The 18591-nt window shown below is 36.8% G+C and overlaps 2 protein-coding genes across 19 annotated transcripts in view; one reads left to right on the plus strand and one right to left on the minus strand.

Moving 5' to 3' along the window:
• MBP (myelin basic protein) overlaps nucleotides 1–14322 on the plus strand; it is a 111356-nt gene extending 97034 nt beyond the window's left edge. For 14 of the 15 annotated variants that reach the window (XM_069004310.1, XM_069004311.1, XM_069004306.1 and 11 more), the window contains 5 exons: nucleotides 7694–7801; nucleotides 8272–8307; nucleotides 8885–8917; nucleotides 9893–10015; nucleotides 12516–14322. In XM_069004310.1, coding sequence (XP_068860411.1) covers nucleotides 7694–7801; nucleotides 8272–8307; nucleotides 8885–8917; nucleotides 9893–10015; nucleotides 12516–12572 — 357 coding nt within the window. In that variant the 3' untranslated portion in view covers nucleotides 12573–14322. The remainder of the gene's footprint in view (nucleotides 1–7693; nucleotides 7802–8271; nucleotides 8308–8884; nucleotides 8918–9892; nucleotides 10016–12515) is intronic. The other variant, XM_069004319.1, reaches the window with a different exon arrangement.
• Nucleotides 14323–15496: 1174 nt separating this feature from the next.
• Nucleotides 15497–18591, minus strand: part of ZNF236 (zinc finger protein 236) — an 81723-nt gene continuing 78628 nt past the window's right edge. For all 4 annotated transcript variants that reach the window (XM_069004324.1, XM_069004322.1, XM_069004321.1 and 1 more), the window contains 2 exons: nucleotides 18141–18317; nucleotides 15497–17700 (listed from right to left, as the gene is read on the minus strand). In XM_069004324.1, the coding sequence (XP_068860425.1) occupies nucleotides 17573–17700; nucleotides 18141–18317 (305 nt within the window). In that variant the 3' untranslated portion in view covers nucleotides 15497–17572. The remainder of the gene's footprint in view (nucleotides 17701–18140; nucleotides 18318–18591) is intronic.

Consider the following 18591-nt stretch of genomic DNA (forward strand, 5'->3'; position numbering starts at 1 on the left):
GCTTTGAATAATCAAAGCTCCTGAATCTGATGTTCTCACTTATAATGGGAACTGAATCTGGCCTCTCATTTGTAGCAGTAGTAAGGAATGATGAATAGCCGAAAATGAATCAGTGTATCAGAACTACTGGTCTGAAGCTCATTAATTGTGCAGTGGTAGAACCTCCAAGTACTTTCTATCTGCCTGGTTTTAAAAATACCATCTGTACAAAACAAAGTATCAAATGGTGAGTACACCCAGCATGTGAGAAGTGAAAGGCTTAGGAGCCAACATTACATGGGATTGATTGTGACATGTTCATTTAACACAGGTATGACCATATACATGTTATTTGTGCCTAATAATTAACACATTATTTAATGCACTGGAACTTGCATTTTCATGGAAGTTACTGCTTGAAGCAATTATTACAAGCTACTAGAGGAATGTGGGAATTGGACTAGGTTAAATGCTCTGTGCTACTTAGAAGTGCAAGCACTAAATTTTGGTGAAGCACTAGTGGTGCTTTGTGCTCACCTGACAGCAGCTGCATGCAAGGTTTGTTCAGAAATGGGACAAAGTATTCGGGGCTCACTGATTTGTATTTCAGGTTAAGAGGAGATCATGACTGGGCAGAATGCCAGTGTGCTTCTCTGCTTTAACTGTCTTTTATATGGTTGTTTTTGCCTCTTAAATTCCGAAATGTATTAGTAACATTCAGGCTAAAATACAAATTAATCAACTGAAGCATTTGAAGGATCTCTGTTCCTAATCACTCCACAACAAAAGGTTTCCCCCTTTCATTAAACTTCAAACATGATCTTTCAGTTCAGTCTCTACTTGATTATTTCTAGAGTCTTCTAGCCACTAGTATGATATAAAAAATAATAGTAGTATGTTTAAGTGGGAGCTGCAGAAGAGCTCCAAGGATTCTTTTGAACACTTGGTGAAGTTCAAGGCTTGCTGGTGCCCTTTGGCTGGGCCTGAACTGAATGGCACAGCTTCTGGTGGGGCAGTGATGGCAGCTTTGGGGTCTTTTAGTGGGAACTGGCCTCTTCTGTTCTCAGCCAGTCCTCTCTTGTTCACCTGCATGGCACCACAGCCCAGCTGAGAGTAAGGTCTGTATTTAATTTTAATACCATATACCAGAGGGAGGTGTTTGTGCAAGGGACCAGCAGGGACCCCAAAACTTACAGATGGTCAAATAGGCCTATGAAAAATTTAGCACGAGAATTTTCTCTGCCTGAAAACAATGTTTACTTCTCTGCAGATTAATCCGTTTGATAAGTAAGAAATTGCTTTATATTAAAATCTGCTATATTGGTTTTTCTATCACATTCCTTGCAAATGAAGAATTGCATTAGCCTTAGCACTTTCCATCCTAGAATGCCAAAATAAATGACTGTTCTTCAGCTGTTTTCAGATTACACAATGGTAAATTCTGCCAAATAGAAAACTGCAGTAGAAGTTAATACTTTTTTTTTCCCTGACCTTGTTCTTTACCTCTGTCATCACATACCATTAGTGACAATTGCTGGCTTTCAGCTTTTGTACTGATGCAAAATATGTCACCTTGTTCCTGAAATGGTCTCCAGTTAATTGTGTTCAGTTACTCATGACACTCTTCAAGTTACTTGGTTTCATTTCTGAGCTGCACAAGAAATCATCCACTGCCATTTTCAGGTGATTTTACTGAATTTTTTACAAAGCAATTTAAAAATTGTCTGTAAAACACAGAATTCCTTCTGCAGACCCAAGATGAGCCTTAGCTCTCTTTCACCTTTTGCTTATGATGCATCTACTTCTCCATTTCTGATACATCATACAATTAATGTGCCTTGGAAACTGTACAAGCCTCAGGTTTGGAGTGGTCCATTTTCCCCACTTTATACCAACAATATTATTGGAAATTTTACCACAGTATTTGTTTCAAAGAAATATGATGTTAACCATGTCATATCTAATTATTTCATAATAGTAAACTCTCCTTGCTATTATGCTCTCTCCACAAGTTATGCTGATACCAGCAGGAGTGCTTTTAGCAACCTGTACAAGAGTTTAGCTTGTCACTTGCTTGCCTATGCAAGGCAGAAAAGAAATAGAATTGGGCCAATCCCTTCAACGATGATCAAATATTTTGTGGGTGGGTGTGTGTGTGTGTGCAATCTGAGATTTTCAGAAATCAAGGTTGTAGTAACATTCTTCTGGCCAGCAGCTGTAAAGTGATAGTGTATGCCTGGTATTAATAGCTTTGTTTTCCAAATAATTCCCATCTTGTTTATTGCGTGACCTTCATGACTGAAATACTAGGGAACAGGACTTGTAAAAATTGTATAAATCTCTGCTTTCTTACCAATGGCCATACCCACAACATTAAATTCTTCTGCTGTAGCAGCACCAGCAAACAGCTGCATCTCCACCAAATACACAGGCCATCAGTAGAAACTGCTCATGGTGAATACCAGTGCAGGATGCCTTCCATCTCTTGCCCATGTACAGTTAAATCCTTCAGGCTGTGAAGTTTGTTGGTAGCAGAGGCTCCTCAGAGGCTATCCTCAGATAGCAGAGGCTATCCTCAGAGAATACCTACTAGGCAAAATCCTTTTTTTGCTGGAGTGATTATTCTCAAACAAAATCCAAAACAAAACCAGCCAAGAAAACCCCCACCCAAACCATGGATTATTTCAACAAAGTTTAATGCATGTCATTGATACCAACTTGATAAAGTAACAGAGAGAACAATACTGAGTATGCATGAGAGAATGTGTTCAAGTAGATGAAGAACTTCTATAATGAAGAATATTTGAATAAAATTATTGATGCTAGGCAGAAAAAATGCCTCAAAAAGCAAAGTCAAATTGAAGTATCAGGTTTTGCCTCTGAAACCATTTATCAAGTGTCACAACAATGGAATAAACTGGATACAGGGAAAAAACCCAGAGGGTACAATGGCACTGGTCTCTGATTTGAGCCCCATCATAGAACTATCCTGGAAAACTGCCACCATTCTTCTTTTTTCCCCAGTAATTCTTTTACCTGCTAATTTGTGAACACTAATCATCAAGGCACTAAGGGGTAAAAGGGTTATGGAGAAATGTGGTTCTGGATTATCAATTGGCACCTCTCTTGATGGGGAGTGTTCTCCATTGTTTCCTTCTTCTTCCTTGTGTTTCTTACTTTTCAGTCATCTCTGCTCTTTACTGCCATTTTTGTTATTCCTGTCATTCTGCTAAGAATTCTTCCTCTTTTTGTTCATCACCTATTTCTAGACAAAGATTGATCTCAGCACAACACTGAAAGACAGAATCTCCTGTACTATACATCCCTCTTCCTGCCAATTCTCCTCTATACCTTTGAGCAAGTAATTTAATTTCTGTCTTCCACATTAGTAGAAATTAACAGGACCGTTACAAGGATGTGTGGCTCATCCATTCTAAAGTGATTAAAAAAGCCTGCTGAATTAGGTAATTAGCTATAATGTCATCACCAGATCCGCCAGTGGGGAAGACGTCAGCATTCCCATTACTTTTGGCAACAGATCAGCAAGTCGTGAACAGCCTGGGACAAACACCACCACCAAGAGCAAACTGCTACCTGGGTTGTATGTGAATGAAGATGGAACCAACACCACCAGTACAACACAGCTCTGGTTTAGCAGTGCATGCTCACAGAAGTTGTATTACTACTAGAATAAGCATGGAAAAATACATCCCCACATGACACGTGGGCTGTGTATTCTGTCGCTGCCTGGTGAGAGCCTGGGTAGCAGCACTGGAAGGTGCTGACAAAGCGTCAGCCATGCCCAGAACACAAAGCCCCATGGACAAAGCCCCTCCAAATCCCAAGATGATGCAATTTCTGTATTCAAGTGCCTGTCAGATTTTTTGTTAAACTATATAATAGATTTCCATGTTATTAAAAAAAAACCCCAAAACATATCTATTAACTGAAAGGATGCATCTCAACTCCTGTTTGGCATACCTATTTAGAAACCATACTAACTACGTAAGTTTGAACCTGGATAGAAATGTCATTAGAGTTTGGATTCAGAGTCCATTTCAAGGACTAACACAGAATCAGCTGAGTGGCTTAAAAATTGCCTGTTGAACTTGCAGCATTTTCTTCCCACTGAACAGCAAATTGTTCATCACCTTAAAGAGTAATTTTAGTCTACCAGTGCAGTTGCAAATGTCCTAGTGGGGTGGCTAAGCATTACAGACAACCTGCAAGTTGTGGGACAGTTTGATTTTCTAAGACAATCTAAATGCAATTTTCATGTCCATGTGAATTTGAAATGTGTTGATTTTGTAGGATATCTTTTAAATTCATGCACAGCAACTCATTAGGTATCTTGTGAAGAAAAGCCATTGGAAACCATGAAACCCATTGAACCCATGAAAAAGCCCATTGTTTCTCATCTTTACCTGGTTTGACTGCATTTGGTATCAGCTATTTCTGTATTTCATATGTATTTGGATTTGGCCAGTAGAAAAACAACATGGCATGTAGTTTAGATTTTCATCTCACATCCCCCAAGTAGGCAACAAAACCACATAATAATGATACTGAAAGGAACTGTAAAAAGCTGAAAATTCAAGTACTCAAAACATCTTAATACTATTATGGTCATAAATGTGTATCACAGACTGATTAGGAGTTAGAGCTATTTACATGCATACGGTGTCTTCAGCTATAAGCAATCCTCTTGTGGAGGATGAGAGCCCTCAGAGACAGATTATAATATGCATTTAAAAGTCCCCCCTAATGCATATGAGTTGCAAGATGTGACATATCCTGTTTACAGCAAGCAAAGGCAGGGATGGATTTCATGGGATATCAAGACTAAAAAAAAGGCCTATAACTGCTTAACTGCAGTTTTTATACATTTTATGCCCAGAGTAAATTGTTGCACAACACTGAAAAGCATGCATACGTGTGTGTGTGTGTATGCATATATATCTATCTACACACACACACACACCTGGGTATCTTCAGGTCAACTGGAAATGTAATAACCTTGCACAAAACCCCAAAAGGAGCCCATATTGTTAGAGAAGTGGCAATTTTAATTTTTTTTTTTAATTAACAGCTCTTTCAAGATATATTAATATGGGTTGTGCCAGTAAATGCAATTAGTCTGGTGTGAAAGTTCATGGCTAACACAGGGAATGCAATTCCAAGGTATAGCTAATGTTGAGACTAAAATACCTGCATATTTTCTTTGCACTGCATTCACAGTTACTCTCTTTTTTTTTGTCTTAGTGGCCAACATACCTAAGGTAGGTGATACACAGTAAAACAGTGCAACTTTCCTGTGCATCACCAGAAAGAACCACAAAATGTTTCAAGAAAAATCACTCCCCATTACAGAATAACTGGGGGTATTTTTTAAAGAATTTTTATTTAGATTATTAATCCTTAAAACTATTGATTTCAAAATGAAGTTGCAAACTGTGTTTTTGTAATCAGTTATACCAGTTACTGCTTAAATTTCCAGTACTGGCACATCTTTTTTATTAGTATTATTTAGCTTTAGGGTTCTTTTTGGCTTTTTTGAATGTGCAGCAGAATTAGTTCAGATCCTTAACTGAGGTCAAACATTTCATTAATGTTAACTGGGAACAGGAAAAGCTGACTGTTCTCTCCTCTACAGATGCTGAAGAATTATTGTGTGTTTAAACTTTCTTTAAGGGCACAAACAGAGGCACCTCCATTTTAAACTTCACCAACAATACCCAAGGGCTCTGAATTCAGGCTCATACTTGGCAAGTACATTTCAAAATACATAGTTATAGAAGCCAAGGATGCATTTTATTGGCCCTGCTCTCAAGACTGAAATTCCTAGCAACATTGCTAGAGGTGTGAAGAGAGTTCACTGCAGCCCCTGGGGAAAAGAGACCAGTAACACAAAGAAATAAGAAGTAAATTACATCCCTTCCTAAAACACAGTTGCTCTTCTCTATTCCTATTAGGTTTTAACAAGAATATTATTTAAAGCCAAGCACTTAAAACATACTTAAAGATAAATGGTGATGATCTGAATGCATTAATAAAACACGTAACTGTTAAACTGAGTTCCTTCAAAAAAGTCCACTCATATCACACCATCTCAGTAGTCCATTGTAGCAGTATAAATCAGATTTCTCTTTTCATTTCATTTCAATTCCATTAGAATTTACCTTTTAACACCACCTACAGATATCAGTTATTGCATAAACATAGCCAGTCTCCGAAAAACACCACTGGATTTTGCTCTCTGCCCCTAGGAGTCCAAAAACTGAAAGAACAAACTAGAGGTGAAAGAGTAATTCCAAAAATGAATTGAAGGGAAAAGTGAATTACCTGTCACAAATAAAGAATAATATCAAAGATTCTGAAGACCTTTTCATTCAAAGGTGAAGTTTGCTGATGATAATATGAATGGAAAGCACTTTATTTTAAACACCAAGAAACTCACCCAGAACAGTCATTAAAAATTACTTCAGATTTTCTGCTGCTTTCTACACATTAAAAGGGGGGACAATCAAAGCCTGTGATGACATTTGGCACTGCAGGCAGAAGAAACTTTGTATTTACAGCACAATAACCTTTTCAATAAGCCAAGTTATTAGCACCTAATAATTGTGCTAATTCAACCTAGTAATTGGTCAGAACGCCAAAACCAAGAAACTCAACCGGATCTAGATTCTAAAACCTTATTCCAGTTTCTCTCCATTTCTGTGGCAATCCATAGCCCATTAGATCTGCAACACCATGATATTTATCACATTACTTATCTTAAAGACAAGGCAGTCAGCAGGTTTCAAAGGCAAAGCACTGGGTGATTTGAATGTAGATTAAGAAGACAGAAACATGGCCGAAGTGCTCTGAATACTACTGTCTCTCTCTTCCTAATCACGACAGCAGAGGATATTTTGGCATCACTGGAACTAGCAACCAAGTAGAAACTGCTGCAGAAGTTTAGGCATTGACTGCCTGACATTATGGAGATTTCACAGATCCAATAAATTTCAAGCTTTCCTGCCTTTAAAACAGTAAGTGTCCACTTCAGCATGCAAAAAACCAACCCTGATAAAAACCAGCTGAACTTCTTTGCATTGATTATTTTTCTTTTCCAACGGAAATCAGTGTCATAAACCATATATCTGACTTCATTTGGACTATTGCTCAGGAAACCCTACTGAAAATAGAAAGCTCTACTGGAATAGAAATTGTCAGCCTCACTTGATTCCCTCATTCTTAAAAAAAACCCCATTGCTCTTGCAGCTCATGAGTGTTACATAGTCTTTGGGAACTAAAAATTATACATGATCTATTCCTGCTTTCCCATGCAGAATGATCTGACATAATTTTAAGTTTTTTCTCCATTTTGGTTTAATTTCTAAAATCACAGCCTAAGATCCTACTTGAGAAAAATTTCCTATTTAAGGAAAATTACAAGGTTTCTGTTGCCTCAAGTTTCCAACAAGAGGCTTAATTCCATACTGGGCTGTAATGTTAAGAGCATATGCATCCATATATATGCACGCCATATGTGCATATACATACTGCGTATTTGCCATTTCACAGCACTGACAGCTATAGGGGGCAATCTCTGTAGATTTCCAAGGCATTTTTCTCCTCTCTTCATCCCTGGTGAAAATGACTCTCCATGCCATGGCTGATAAGCTGTTCTTCCCAGCTGACTGGGCGACGTGCCTGTTCTGCTTTTCAGGACATACATGCAGCCAGGGTCAGCCACCACGTCGGGTCCATCCCCCAGAGATCTCAGCATGGCCGGCCTGTTGATGACAACCCTGTAGTCCACTTCTTCAAGAACATTGTAAGTCTCCCCTCCTCTTATGCACCAAAATTAAATATTTTCTTTAGAATCCATCAGTAACAAACACTCCCCAATCATTACCCTTCGAGCCCCAAATTGTACTGTGCCCTTGAGCTCATTATGCTGTTAAATGACAAAAATAATTTTTACATAGAAGACAAATAATACTGAAATGCTACCAAAAAAAGCATGTAAACCTCCATTACCATAGTCAAATGCTAACCATGTCAGTTATACAGCTTCACCATATACAGGTTTAGTCCTTGTGTCTTCAACACTGGCAGTATTCAGAAATTATTACTGTTTCAAGATAGACATAAATCCAATGTCTTCCAGGCAAAGCCTAAGACAGCAGAGAAGCTTCTCAGTGCAATTACCCTTTTTAGCTCATGGATAATGTGCAAAAGGCCTGATGATTTCTGACATTTATTTTTGTCTTCGTTTGACAACTCCTTTGTGTTGGTTTTTAGGTCTCACCCCGTACACCTCCCCCAATGCAAGCAAAGGTAAGCAGTTTCAGGGGCTCAAGGCATTTATGGGCTAATTCACACTAATTTAACTGCGAGCCTGATTCATTGTCTCTAATGGCACTAAGTAAAATCTACAGGTATCACTGGGAACAATTTGAAGTATGAGCCTAAGACATAGAAGCCATGGTTCTCTTCCTCACGCAGCTCCTGACTTTGTGCATGACTAATTGAAGCCACTTGCAAGGATTTTTATATTCCATTTATGCTGTGATTGCTTTATGTAACGAACTAACAATAGGTAATGCTTTCAAACAAGCCTCTCCAACCAGAAGCTGTCCTTCCATTTACTCAACTCAGCTGGCTTTTGAAATATGTAATACTGACAAACTATGGCTAGTGAAGTCAGTTCTAGTAATTACAATAAACAATCTTGCCTTTTTTTGCTTCATGAAATGACTGTACAGATTGTTGTTTTCAACTCCTGCCTGCCTCATTACCTGGCCATTATTTCATAATCTTGGCTGTCTTTTCATCTTCTTCTGTGTATAGCAGACCCAGATGCTGTGTTCCATAGTGATCATCATGTCATTGTTTCTTTTTCTTGCATGTACAGGGAAGAGGATTATCCCTCACCAGATTTAGCTGGGTAGGTGATGAATGTGCTTTTGGTAACAGCCCTTTTATTTACCAGGCCAAAGCATATCTTGCTCCATTGCCTCAAGCTGCCACAGAATCGTGATAATTTTGTTTTGTCTCAGTTTTGCTATTTTGCTTTTCCTGTTCCACCTTCCTCCCTCCTTCCACAGCACTTTAAGATGGTAATTGTGTTGCTTGCTCTTATCCTGCAATTTGACAGCCCTTGCAGCAATAATTTCTTTTGCTTCAGCATGAAGGGAGCAAAATCCACTGCATGGCAAAGCTCTCTTCCCTTAAAGGGTCCTGGAAGACTCATCTGCTGCATTTTTCTTCTCCTGGGATGGACCAAAAATGGGAGAGAGGGCTGGGATGAGATAGGTGCTTACTCCACTTTTCCAACTGCTTTTACACAGTAAAGTCTGCAAAACTAATGCTGTCACTAACCTCAGTATTTTGTCCCACCTTTCCTGTCAGTTAGAAGTGATCTGCCTAAGCAATTCCTAGACAAGTTCTTCCCACAGTTCTCTCACAACTAATTAAATTCTACTTCTCTACCACAGGTTTGATTTTATATGAGATGGCATGTAAATTACTGGCATTTTAAGACAAAATATCAAAGCCTTCGAGCCGTTAAGCATTTCTTTCACTATCAGAACACCACAGATTAGCTGATGTGTTTGACATCTTAGAACTCATGAAATTAAAACATTTTAAGTTTTGTCACACAGGTTAACCTTCTGAGTATTTCATTTTTGAATATTAATTCATTTTTTACAGATTGATGCTTCCCTCAGATTTGAATGTATTCAGATAATTTCCTAACATTTTCCTTCATTCTTATCACATAAAAGATTGTTTTATTCCAACAACCTCCTAATTCCTCATTTAAGTATTACATTTCAGTGATCACAAAAAAAGACTACAACGTGTATATGTTAATTTGAATGTGGTAATTTGCAATACACATGAAAATCTTTCTTTGCAGGGTGGTGAAGGACACAAGCCAGGATATGGAAGTGGAAAATTCTATGAGCATAAATCTGCTCACAAGGGACACAAGGGATCCTATCATGAGGGCCAGGGCACTCTTTCAAGAATCTTTAAACTGGTAAAGTACAACTGAATTTTAAGTACAAAAGAATTGAACTGGGAAAAAGAGAAGCCAAACCTCTCCAGAACCTGCCATGTTTGAAACAACCACATTTCCTTAAAGCTTCTGATGGAACTAGATTTGCATGGATAAACCAGAAGGTTATTTTGTGGCTTAGGGATTACTTACATGATAGGAAACAAAGGTAAAAATACACAGTTAGAGGCCATAAGGAAAGAAGGTAAGTCCACAATGTCTCACGAAGACCTGCACCAGGATCAGTGTTGTTACTGAATGCAAAAATGATCTGGAATACAGAAGACAAATGAGATGACACAGCTTGTTGCTGCTGAATTATTTAGGATAGTGAAAATGAAACAGAACGGATAAACTTCAGCAGGGTAGTACAGGGAAGTGCTGGACACATATTTGGATGCAGTAACAACTCCAGAAGTCCCTGTTGTTCCCACCCCAGGTGGGAGAACTCCTACAGTATGTCAGTGTCACAAGTTATGACACCACAAAGTGAGGCAAATCAGAAAACTGTCATATTAGAAATAAACATTTGGTCAGATTATCTTTAGTCTGGTTCAATTCCCCATTTCAGGGCACAGCACAGCCACAACAACACAGGCAATAAACAAAAAAACAGGAAAAAAAAGGTCAGTGGTGAGGATTTTTCATATTCTATGCCAGGAAACAGACACACGAAAAAGCAGACTCTATCTGCTGGCAGATACTTTAAGGAACACTGTATTTTCCCTCAAAGGCAAAGAAGGCAGTGAATTCACTCATAACAAATCACCCGGTGCACTATTTGCACGTGAAGATGCAATAAGCAGTCAACTTAACTTCAAGTCAGAAGGTCTGAGATCCTTAGCAGAGCTGATTATTTCAGACTCTTACTATTCCTCCCTGCAACAGCAGATGTAACAGTGCCTTCATCTGTAGCAAAATCCACATTTTTGTCTCTTACACAGTTTAGGTTACATATCTCCCATTGTACAGTTTTTTCCAAATATATGCAGCACTGAGTGACAGCACAAAAACTTCAAGGAAGTAGTAGGAATTCTTATGTTGCAATTTAAGAAAAGGAATGATCTCTTCAGAGCCCCAGGTAAAAATCAAACACATTTCAGGTCTTATTTTCACTTGGTAGTTTTTAGTGGGGTTCAGATACATCAACTATTCCATGGCTATATACTGACATTATTTGTAAAATTTCATCATTTCAACATCTGAAAGTAAGTATTAATGACCTTCCATGAAATTGAACGTTCTCTTTTTTGCATAATCATCACACCTATTTTAGCTTAGATTTATATATATCTCAGAGATACATACACCAGTTCTACTTTTTAGATAGCCTTTTGCCAGCCATTGTAATTTCTGGAACTTTGATACGAGTTTTATTCTGGCCCATTTGATTTAGCCCCATTGTTTACAGAAATTACTATTTCTTTATACAGTTCTACAGTCTTGTAAAATAAAAAAGTTATCCATTCTTTAAGGTATCTTTGAAAGAAAAAAGCCTATTACCTAATGAATTAGCCTGAATTTTCCTTGGAACAGTTCTATAAAACTAAGGAGGCAGCACTGAAAGATGAGAATATAAATAAAGAACATTAAGTCTCAAAGTACACACATGTACTTTTTTTTTAAAACTAAACAGTTCAGTCATCACCTGATTAGAGTAACATAACAATTACCACACCATCTCACATTTGTGGTCATAATTGTACTTTTTCAAGATTTTCCTATAGAAGAGTTGCTAAAGCTACGGTAACACGATATCAAGTTAGCCTAATCTTAAATTCAAAAAAATGAAATGTCAAAATTTCAGCTTGTATCATCTTTGCTATAAAACTGCTTATTTTCTCAAGTGCAGATTTATGAACTGTCACAGTTTTTTCCTCCTAGTTTGACACTTTATTATTTCTAAGAATAGGGCAGGTTTCAGCCCTTTCATCTTCTCTTAACTTTCCCCTGAATTTGCATCTGAGCTTTCCATACAAGACTCATGCTGATATAACACTGAGAATTTACTGCAGAATGAAACTATTAACTTTCAGTTCTTTCAGATGTGAGACTATTACACCTCATAAGCAAGGTTTGGAGATTTTGTTTAATTGTTTGTTTTTTTGAAGCATACACACAGTACAGGGTATATAAAAATGAAATTTCCCATTATGTCCAAGCAAATAAATTGTTTTCATTAGGAAGGCCTGAGTAAGAACATGCACTTAAAAGTAATTAATGAGAGACCATCTAGTCCTGTGTGGAAGATTTAATGAGAGTAAATTAATCCTATGTGAGAATATAGGAAAATCAATCATCTTTTTGAAGTGAAAGTCCCAGTAATATTTAGCAATGTACTAGAGGCAACTGCAGGCCATCTTCATTAGATAGTATTTAAATTCTGTCACACTTACTACAGATGGATGTTTTTCAATGCACAGCCCCATATTAATTAACATATTAATTTCTAATTAATACAACTCTGTTCTTCCTTCCACAGGGAGGCTCTGGGTCCCGACCTGGATCGCGGTCTGGTTCACCCATTGCTAGGCGCTGAAGCTCCAAGATGCCATCCAAGGATCATGTACTCTGCTTCATAATGTAACTGCCTTAAAATTAGTAACAGCTGCCACAATTACCTAGATAGATGCAATCCATTACTTAATGCCAATTAGGTTCTGCATGCAGTAGATTATACAAACTTCTATTGGCAATCCCTGAGCAACAGTTGAATGAAAGGAACGCAAAAAGTAGCTTTACTAGATGTTTTCCTTATTTTATGTGAAGTAACAAGATCTCTGACTTTACCCGTTCTTCTTCAGGATGCCCTAACTGTATGCTGGACTCCTTTATTTCTCCCAAGCACCTAATTTAAACTCAACTCTTCTGGTTTCGTTTTAGTGAACATCAGAATTACAAATAAAGAGCTATAATGTCTTGGATACTGAGCACTGCTGTTAATGAATTTTTGAGATACTGCTGTTAAAAACAAAAAAAATCCCAACATGTGCAGAAGTTGTAAGGACTGTTTATCCAAATTTTCTTTTTGGTTTTTTTTTTGTTGTTTTGTTTTGTTTTAATCTTCCTTCTCTCACTCACAGAATAATTTATTTTCATAACAGGATTAGGCAGTCATGGAAAGGTTTAACAAACATTGGGAGCTCAAGGTATGTGAAGTGTGCGAGGGGGCAGATGTTGTAGAATCAATATGATGTGGAGCAATAGCAATAAGGAAATTCTTTCCATACTAAAAATTGCTCATTGCGTCCAAACCATTAGAATAAAGAGCAGATGAGGGAGAGAAAGAGGATTTCAAATTTGAGTTAGACTAATGTTACAAAATAAGGGATATTCCCAGAGAAACATCTAAGATTGCACAAGTGACCACTGGACGTCACTGGTGCTTCACATAAACTCTGCTGCAACAGCATTAACTTTGCAGTACAGTAAGTAAATAAGCATATAAACAAAAAAGTCTAATTTCTGAAAGAAAGCCCTTCAGTACTGGAATCTCAGATAGTCCTGCACATCTCACTTTAGAATGTCAAACCCTTCTCTCGGTATTGCAGCAGTGTTGTATTTGATTGGCTCATCTTTTGCCCGAGTAACACCTGGATGCCTATTAAGGGCCGTGCACCAAAGCAAACTCATAGTAAACTACTGTGAACATTTAACTGTTGTATTGTAGTTGCCTTGTAGAAATAAATTATAGCTCAGTTAGAGTTAGATATTAATTGTTCACAAATTACTAAAATGAATGTGTGGAGACGGTATTTCCAACCACACTTAGGGAAATAAAAGGCTCTTCTGAATTGCACTGTTTTATTACTTAAACTTACCATTTCTTCAAACTGTCATCTAAGTGTCTGTCATGATTAATTATTTTATTTTTTTAGTTTTAGCCTATGCACTGTAGATTACAGTTAGTGCTTCCTAGGTTGAAACTGCATTCCTAATAAGTGCCCAGTGAAAGTTACCTATGAATATGTATGTTAATTGCATTTCACATCTAAAACTATTGTAGGTTTGAATCAGTGTCCATTAATATGAAGCAGTGGAAGATGAGATACATAGAGAAAATACATAGAGACTAAAGAAAACAAAACTGCCAAAATTATTAAGCATACACACACATATTACATCTATTACCTTCGTTGGTTGCTATGTGTATTTTTCTATTGTAGCTTCATTCAGATGTATACTCTGCAACATAATAGTTGATTTAATTTGAACACGTGTTGTTCTTATAGGAACACAGCTTTTAAAAATAGTCATTATTGAAATAAAGTAATCAACTTGAAACGAAACTTGGGCCAGTTTTGTTTTTTACATAGTAAAAGGTCACATATATATATATATATATTTATATATATACATATATATTTAGGTCTGTTTGGTTTATTTCCCCCCCACACACATACAGAGTTTATGAATAATGTTTTGATACTAGAAAATGACACTTTGGGACCCTGCACACAGGCTTCTAGTGACATTGCATGGCCCAGAAGGCTGACAGCAGGACACAAGAATTATGGAATGCCAGTGTCTATGGAGTGATAGCTACAGGCTAGAGGGATATTGCAAGGCCTAAAATGTCTATCAACAGGCAATGAAAACCTGCCCCCCTCATGAACAGCTGAGGTGCAAATAGCCCTCAAAAATGTGAAAGAATATTTGAAGAAAAAACCCAGAGAAATACGTCTTTCAAAATACTGCACTGTAGAGCAACAGAACTTATCCAAAACTTCTTTCTTGCCTTCATCACTCTTCTTCCCCCTCAGTCATCTTTCCCAGAGGGTGGAAGTGGCTTTTTTGGATTTACTTCCTTTAGAAAGCATTGTTTTACCAACACAAAAAGAGATTAAAACTTAGCCTGAAATTTATTCTTTTAGTTACTCACTAGTAGTTTTGATGAAAACCAGCAGTTTAAATGGCCATTTGATTTGTAAGCAAAGGATTTTTCCTGAAACAGGAATGCACAACCAATACTAGGAGTGGGTAATTTAATATACTGAAGGAATGGACATAAACCAAAAGAAATTGTGAGCGGACACAAGCCAAAAAGCCCAAGGCTAGCACAAGCCTACTACTGCATCAAACCAGGAAGAAGAGAGGCTGTCCTAAGCACTGTCCACTTACCCACTATACAACGTGGCTCTTCAAGCACTCCTCAGAACAAGAGTTCTTCTGCTTCCTTAAATAATGCACCTACTTAAACACTGCTTTTGAAAATATCAACATATTGGTTACCGTGTCTGTATTTGTACTGAACATCAACACATACACTGCTTTGCAAAGCTCCAACTCAATCTTACCAAGGCTATAAAAACCCCTGTCACGACACTTGAAGTTCATGGGGGAAGAGGATGCAGGGAAGCAAATCAAAAAGAATGTTAAAAAGAATTTTTTTAAAAGTCTATTATTGTAACTGACAGGATTTCCAAGTGCTGAAGGAGTAACAAACTGAATTCAGGAAAAATGTCAGCTGATGCCATAACTTACACTGTTTATTTAACACTTCCAAGACTTGCTACAGACTCACTGCCTCTAACCAAGGCATAACACTTTGAGAAGTGACCCCTTAAAAATGGCATCTTTTTACTCACAAGATCAGCTTTTAGGTTGTGCTTACTGAGTATCACAGGGTTGGAAGGGACCTTAAAGATCTCGTAGCTCCAAGCCCTTTGTGCATTTATAAAGTATTCCCTGAAATAGCAGGGAAAATATTTCATACATGGTACAAGCAACACAGCACATTTTGCAATATTATTACAGATAAACAGGTGCTATGCCATGAGGCCAGACAACTGCAAAATATAATGTCTTTCTTAAACAGCCAAAACACTCACAGGCTGCCTGGAAGGACTTTATTCTTTACGTCTATTATTCAGACACGCACTTCCGCAAACAGAGTTTTTCCAATCTCCTAGAATCCAGAATCATATGCTTAAAAAATACACGAAACAGAATTTGGAAAAAAGTAATATTATTTAGCATGTTTTTGAATTAAATATTCCACATAACAAAAGTGTTATTTTCATGTCACCAACTATATTATTTATATACATATGCTGAACAATTAACAAAAGAATTAAGAGATGCCCTATCAAAACCAACAGCAATTTCTTGCTTCAGCAATCTGAAATAACTAGTTTTTATCATAGACAGAGTATAGACAATATTTACAGAAAAGAGCTTTTTGGATCTGAGAACAATTATCTTTTAGAAAGTAAGTTAAAGTCCAGGTCTGTACTATTGTACAACATATCCACCACTGATCTAGAAGTACTTGTGGCAACCGAACAGATGAACTTCTTGCAACTGGGATTAGTATTTACAAAAATACTGATCAGCCACACAGAGGCTCATAAACTTTAAATATCTATATACATATATAAGCACACATATATATATATCTATATATATGTAACATATAAATAAAATTCAAAAGAACAAGGCAAAAATAAGAAAACAGCTTCTGTCTTTGGAATGTCTAAAAGACAACTATGATTTTACTCCAGTGTTTCTTTGCTATGAATATACTCAACAAGTGGCACCTTTGAAAGCAATACTCAGCTAGGCAGTTTTGCTGAAACAATGATTTAAACAACAAATAAATGTAACATATTTCCAACATCCACAAAGAAAGTAATAAGGAATTTACAGATTCAAAATGATAACTGTTTACAGCACTGGGGAACATTGGATAATATAGGTGACCTAGTGTGCATCTAACTTTCTCACTGCTACCACAAAATTGTACTTGTTTACTTCACAGATTTAGTATATGGCTGTGTTTTCCACAGATAATCAAGATATGTACCTGCTGACCCAGTACAACAAACAACAACAGAGGCTTTTACTGGAACCATTTGTTGTTTGGATTCTTTTTAAGTAATTATTGCCAAGTCCAAAATCTCAGACTTTTACTGTAAAAACTAACATCTGTCTGCCTCTGTGGTTGGAATGAAAATGAACATGCTCCCTTCTCAAGAAAAGCCATGAGCTCGCAGTATTTTTTTTTTCAACATATTCTCAAAATGCACTAAAAAAGAAAGCTTTCAAAAGAAATACAGCCTTTTCCTGTGCCTTGTAAGAAAAAAAAAGGCAAAACTCCACTATTTTATACTGCATGCATGCATCAACTGCAACACTGTTTCCAATCTCAGTTATTTCTTTAAACACATTAAAAAAAAAGTTGACCAACACTTTCATGATTTTCCTGTGAAGTTATTATTCATCTCCATTAAAAATGGGAATCATTCTATTCTGATATAAAGTTCCAGTTTATTTTTAAATAGATATACTGGCTGTGAATTCAAAGATGAAACTGTATACATTATTACCTGAGTTCATTGATTCACAGACAACTTAGGAGATTAAATGATGTTTTCCCAATATTCTTCTACAACCTTAAAAAAAAGAATTAATCTTTTAGGTAATTTTTGTAAATAATTAAAAAAACTATAATATATTATTCTATTGTTAGTATCTTCAATGCTTGAAGCTTTAAAGTTCAAGTCCCAGAAACATTTTTAACTTTCAAATTTTAAGGTGTCATCGAAAAACATTGCCTATACTTTGCCATTCATTTGAAGATTCTTGTACCACTTCTTCTAAATTCAGAGCACGACTAATGTCTTCCCCTTCTTGTTCTTGGTGACTCGCAGGCTCTTGTACAGGACCTACCAAGGCACAAGAGAAAAAGGCAAGTGAGTATGATTTGATATATAGTGTAAGAAAAATGCAAAAAGAGCACTTGAGAACAAAGGAAACATGATGGGAACATGGATATTACACAATTACTTCAGATACTGTAAATTCATTCGACGGTCTTTGAAAAAAATTTTTTTAAAGTTTAATACAATATACTGTTTTCCTGGAATAATTTTTCAACTCTGTATTTCTGTACACAGAGCTCCACATAAAAAACAAGGAACCATAAACAGCAAAAAATTGGTGTTTCAACCTGATTTTTGGGTTGCATGTGCAACTACTAGTTCATCAGCTGTGGTCTTTGGCTATTAGTGCTTGATTCCTCAATGACTTAAGGGAAATGCTTTGTGCTCTCCTAACAGAACATATGGATTCCTGCCCTCAGCAGTACTACCGCTATGCCACGTACCAGTGTAACCATGAGCCCGTTTCATATGCAGTTTCATATTGCTTTTCTGTGTAAATCCCATTGCACAGTAATCACATTTATAAGGTCTCTCTCCTGTGTGCCTTTTCATGTGGACTTTAAGAGCACTCTTCTGGTTAAATGCCTTTTCACACAGCGTACACTGAAATGGCCGTTCCCCTGTATAAAGAAAAACATATTTAATAATTTTTCCCTTCAACATTAAAATACAGTTCAGAATTCAGTAAAAATTATTAAGACGATCTAGAAATGAAAGAGACATCATTTTCCTTGAGACTTTTTCCAAACAGTGCTATAGCTCCATAGTGTCAGCAAAAATCTCAAATTAAATGTCAGAATAGTTACATAAGTACTAAATCATTGATACTATCTTTCCTATCCAATTTCTCATCTCAGTAAGTTATTTAACAGAGGTACAAAAAAAATCACTTTA

The sequence above is a fragment of the Aphelocoma coerulescens genome, chromosome 2 (genome assembly GCF_041296385.1).
Source record: "Aphelocoma coerulescens isolate FSJ_1873_10779 chromosome 2, UR_Acoe_1.0, whole genome shotgun sequence".
Classification (NCBI taxonomy): domain Eukaryota; kingdom Metazoa; phylum Chordata; class Aves; order Passeriformes; family Corvidae; genus Aphelocoma; species Aphelocoma coerulescens.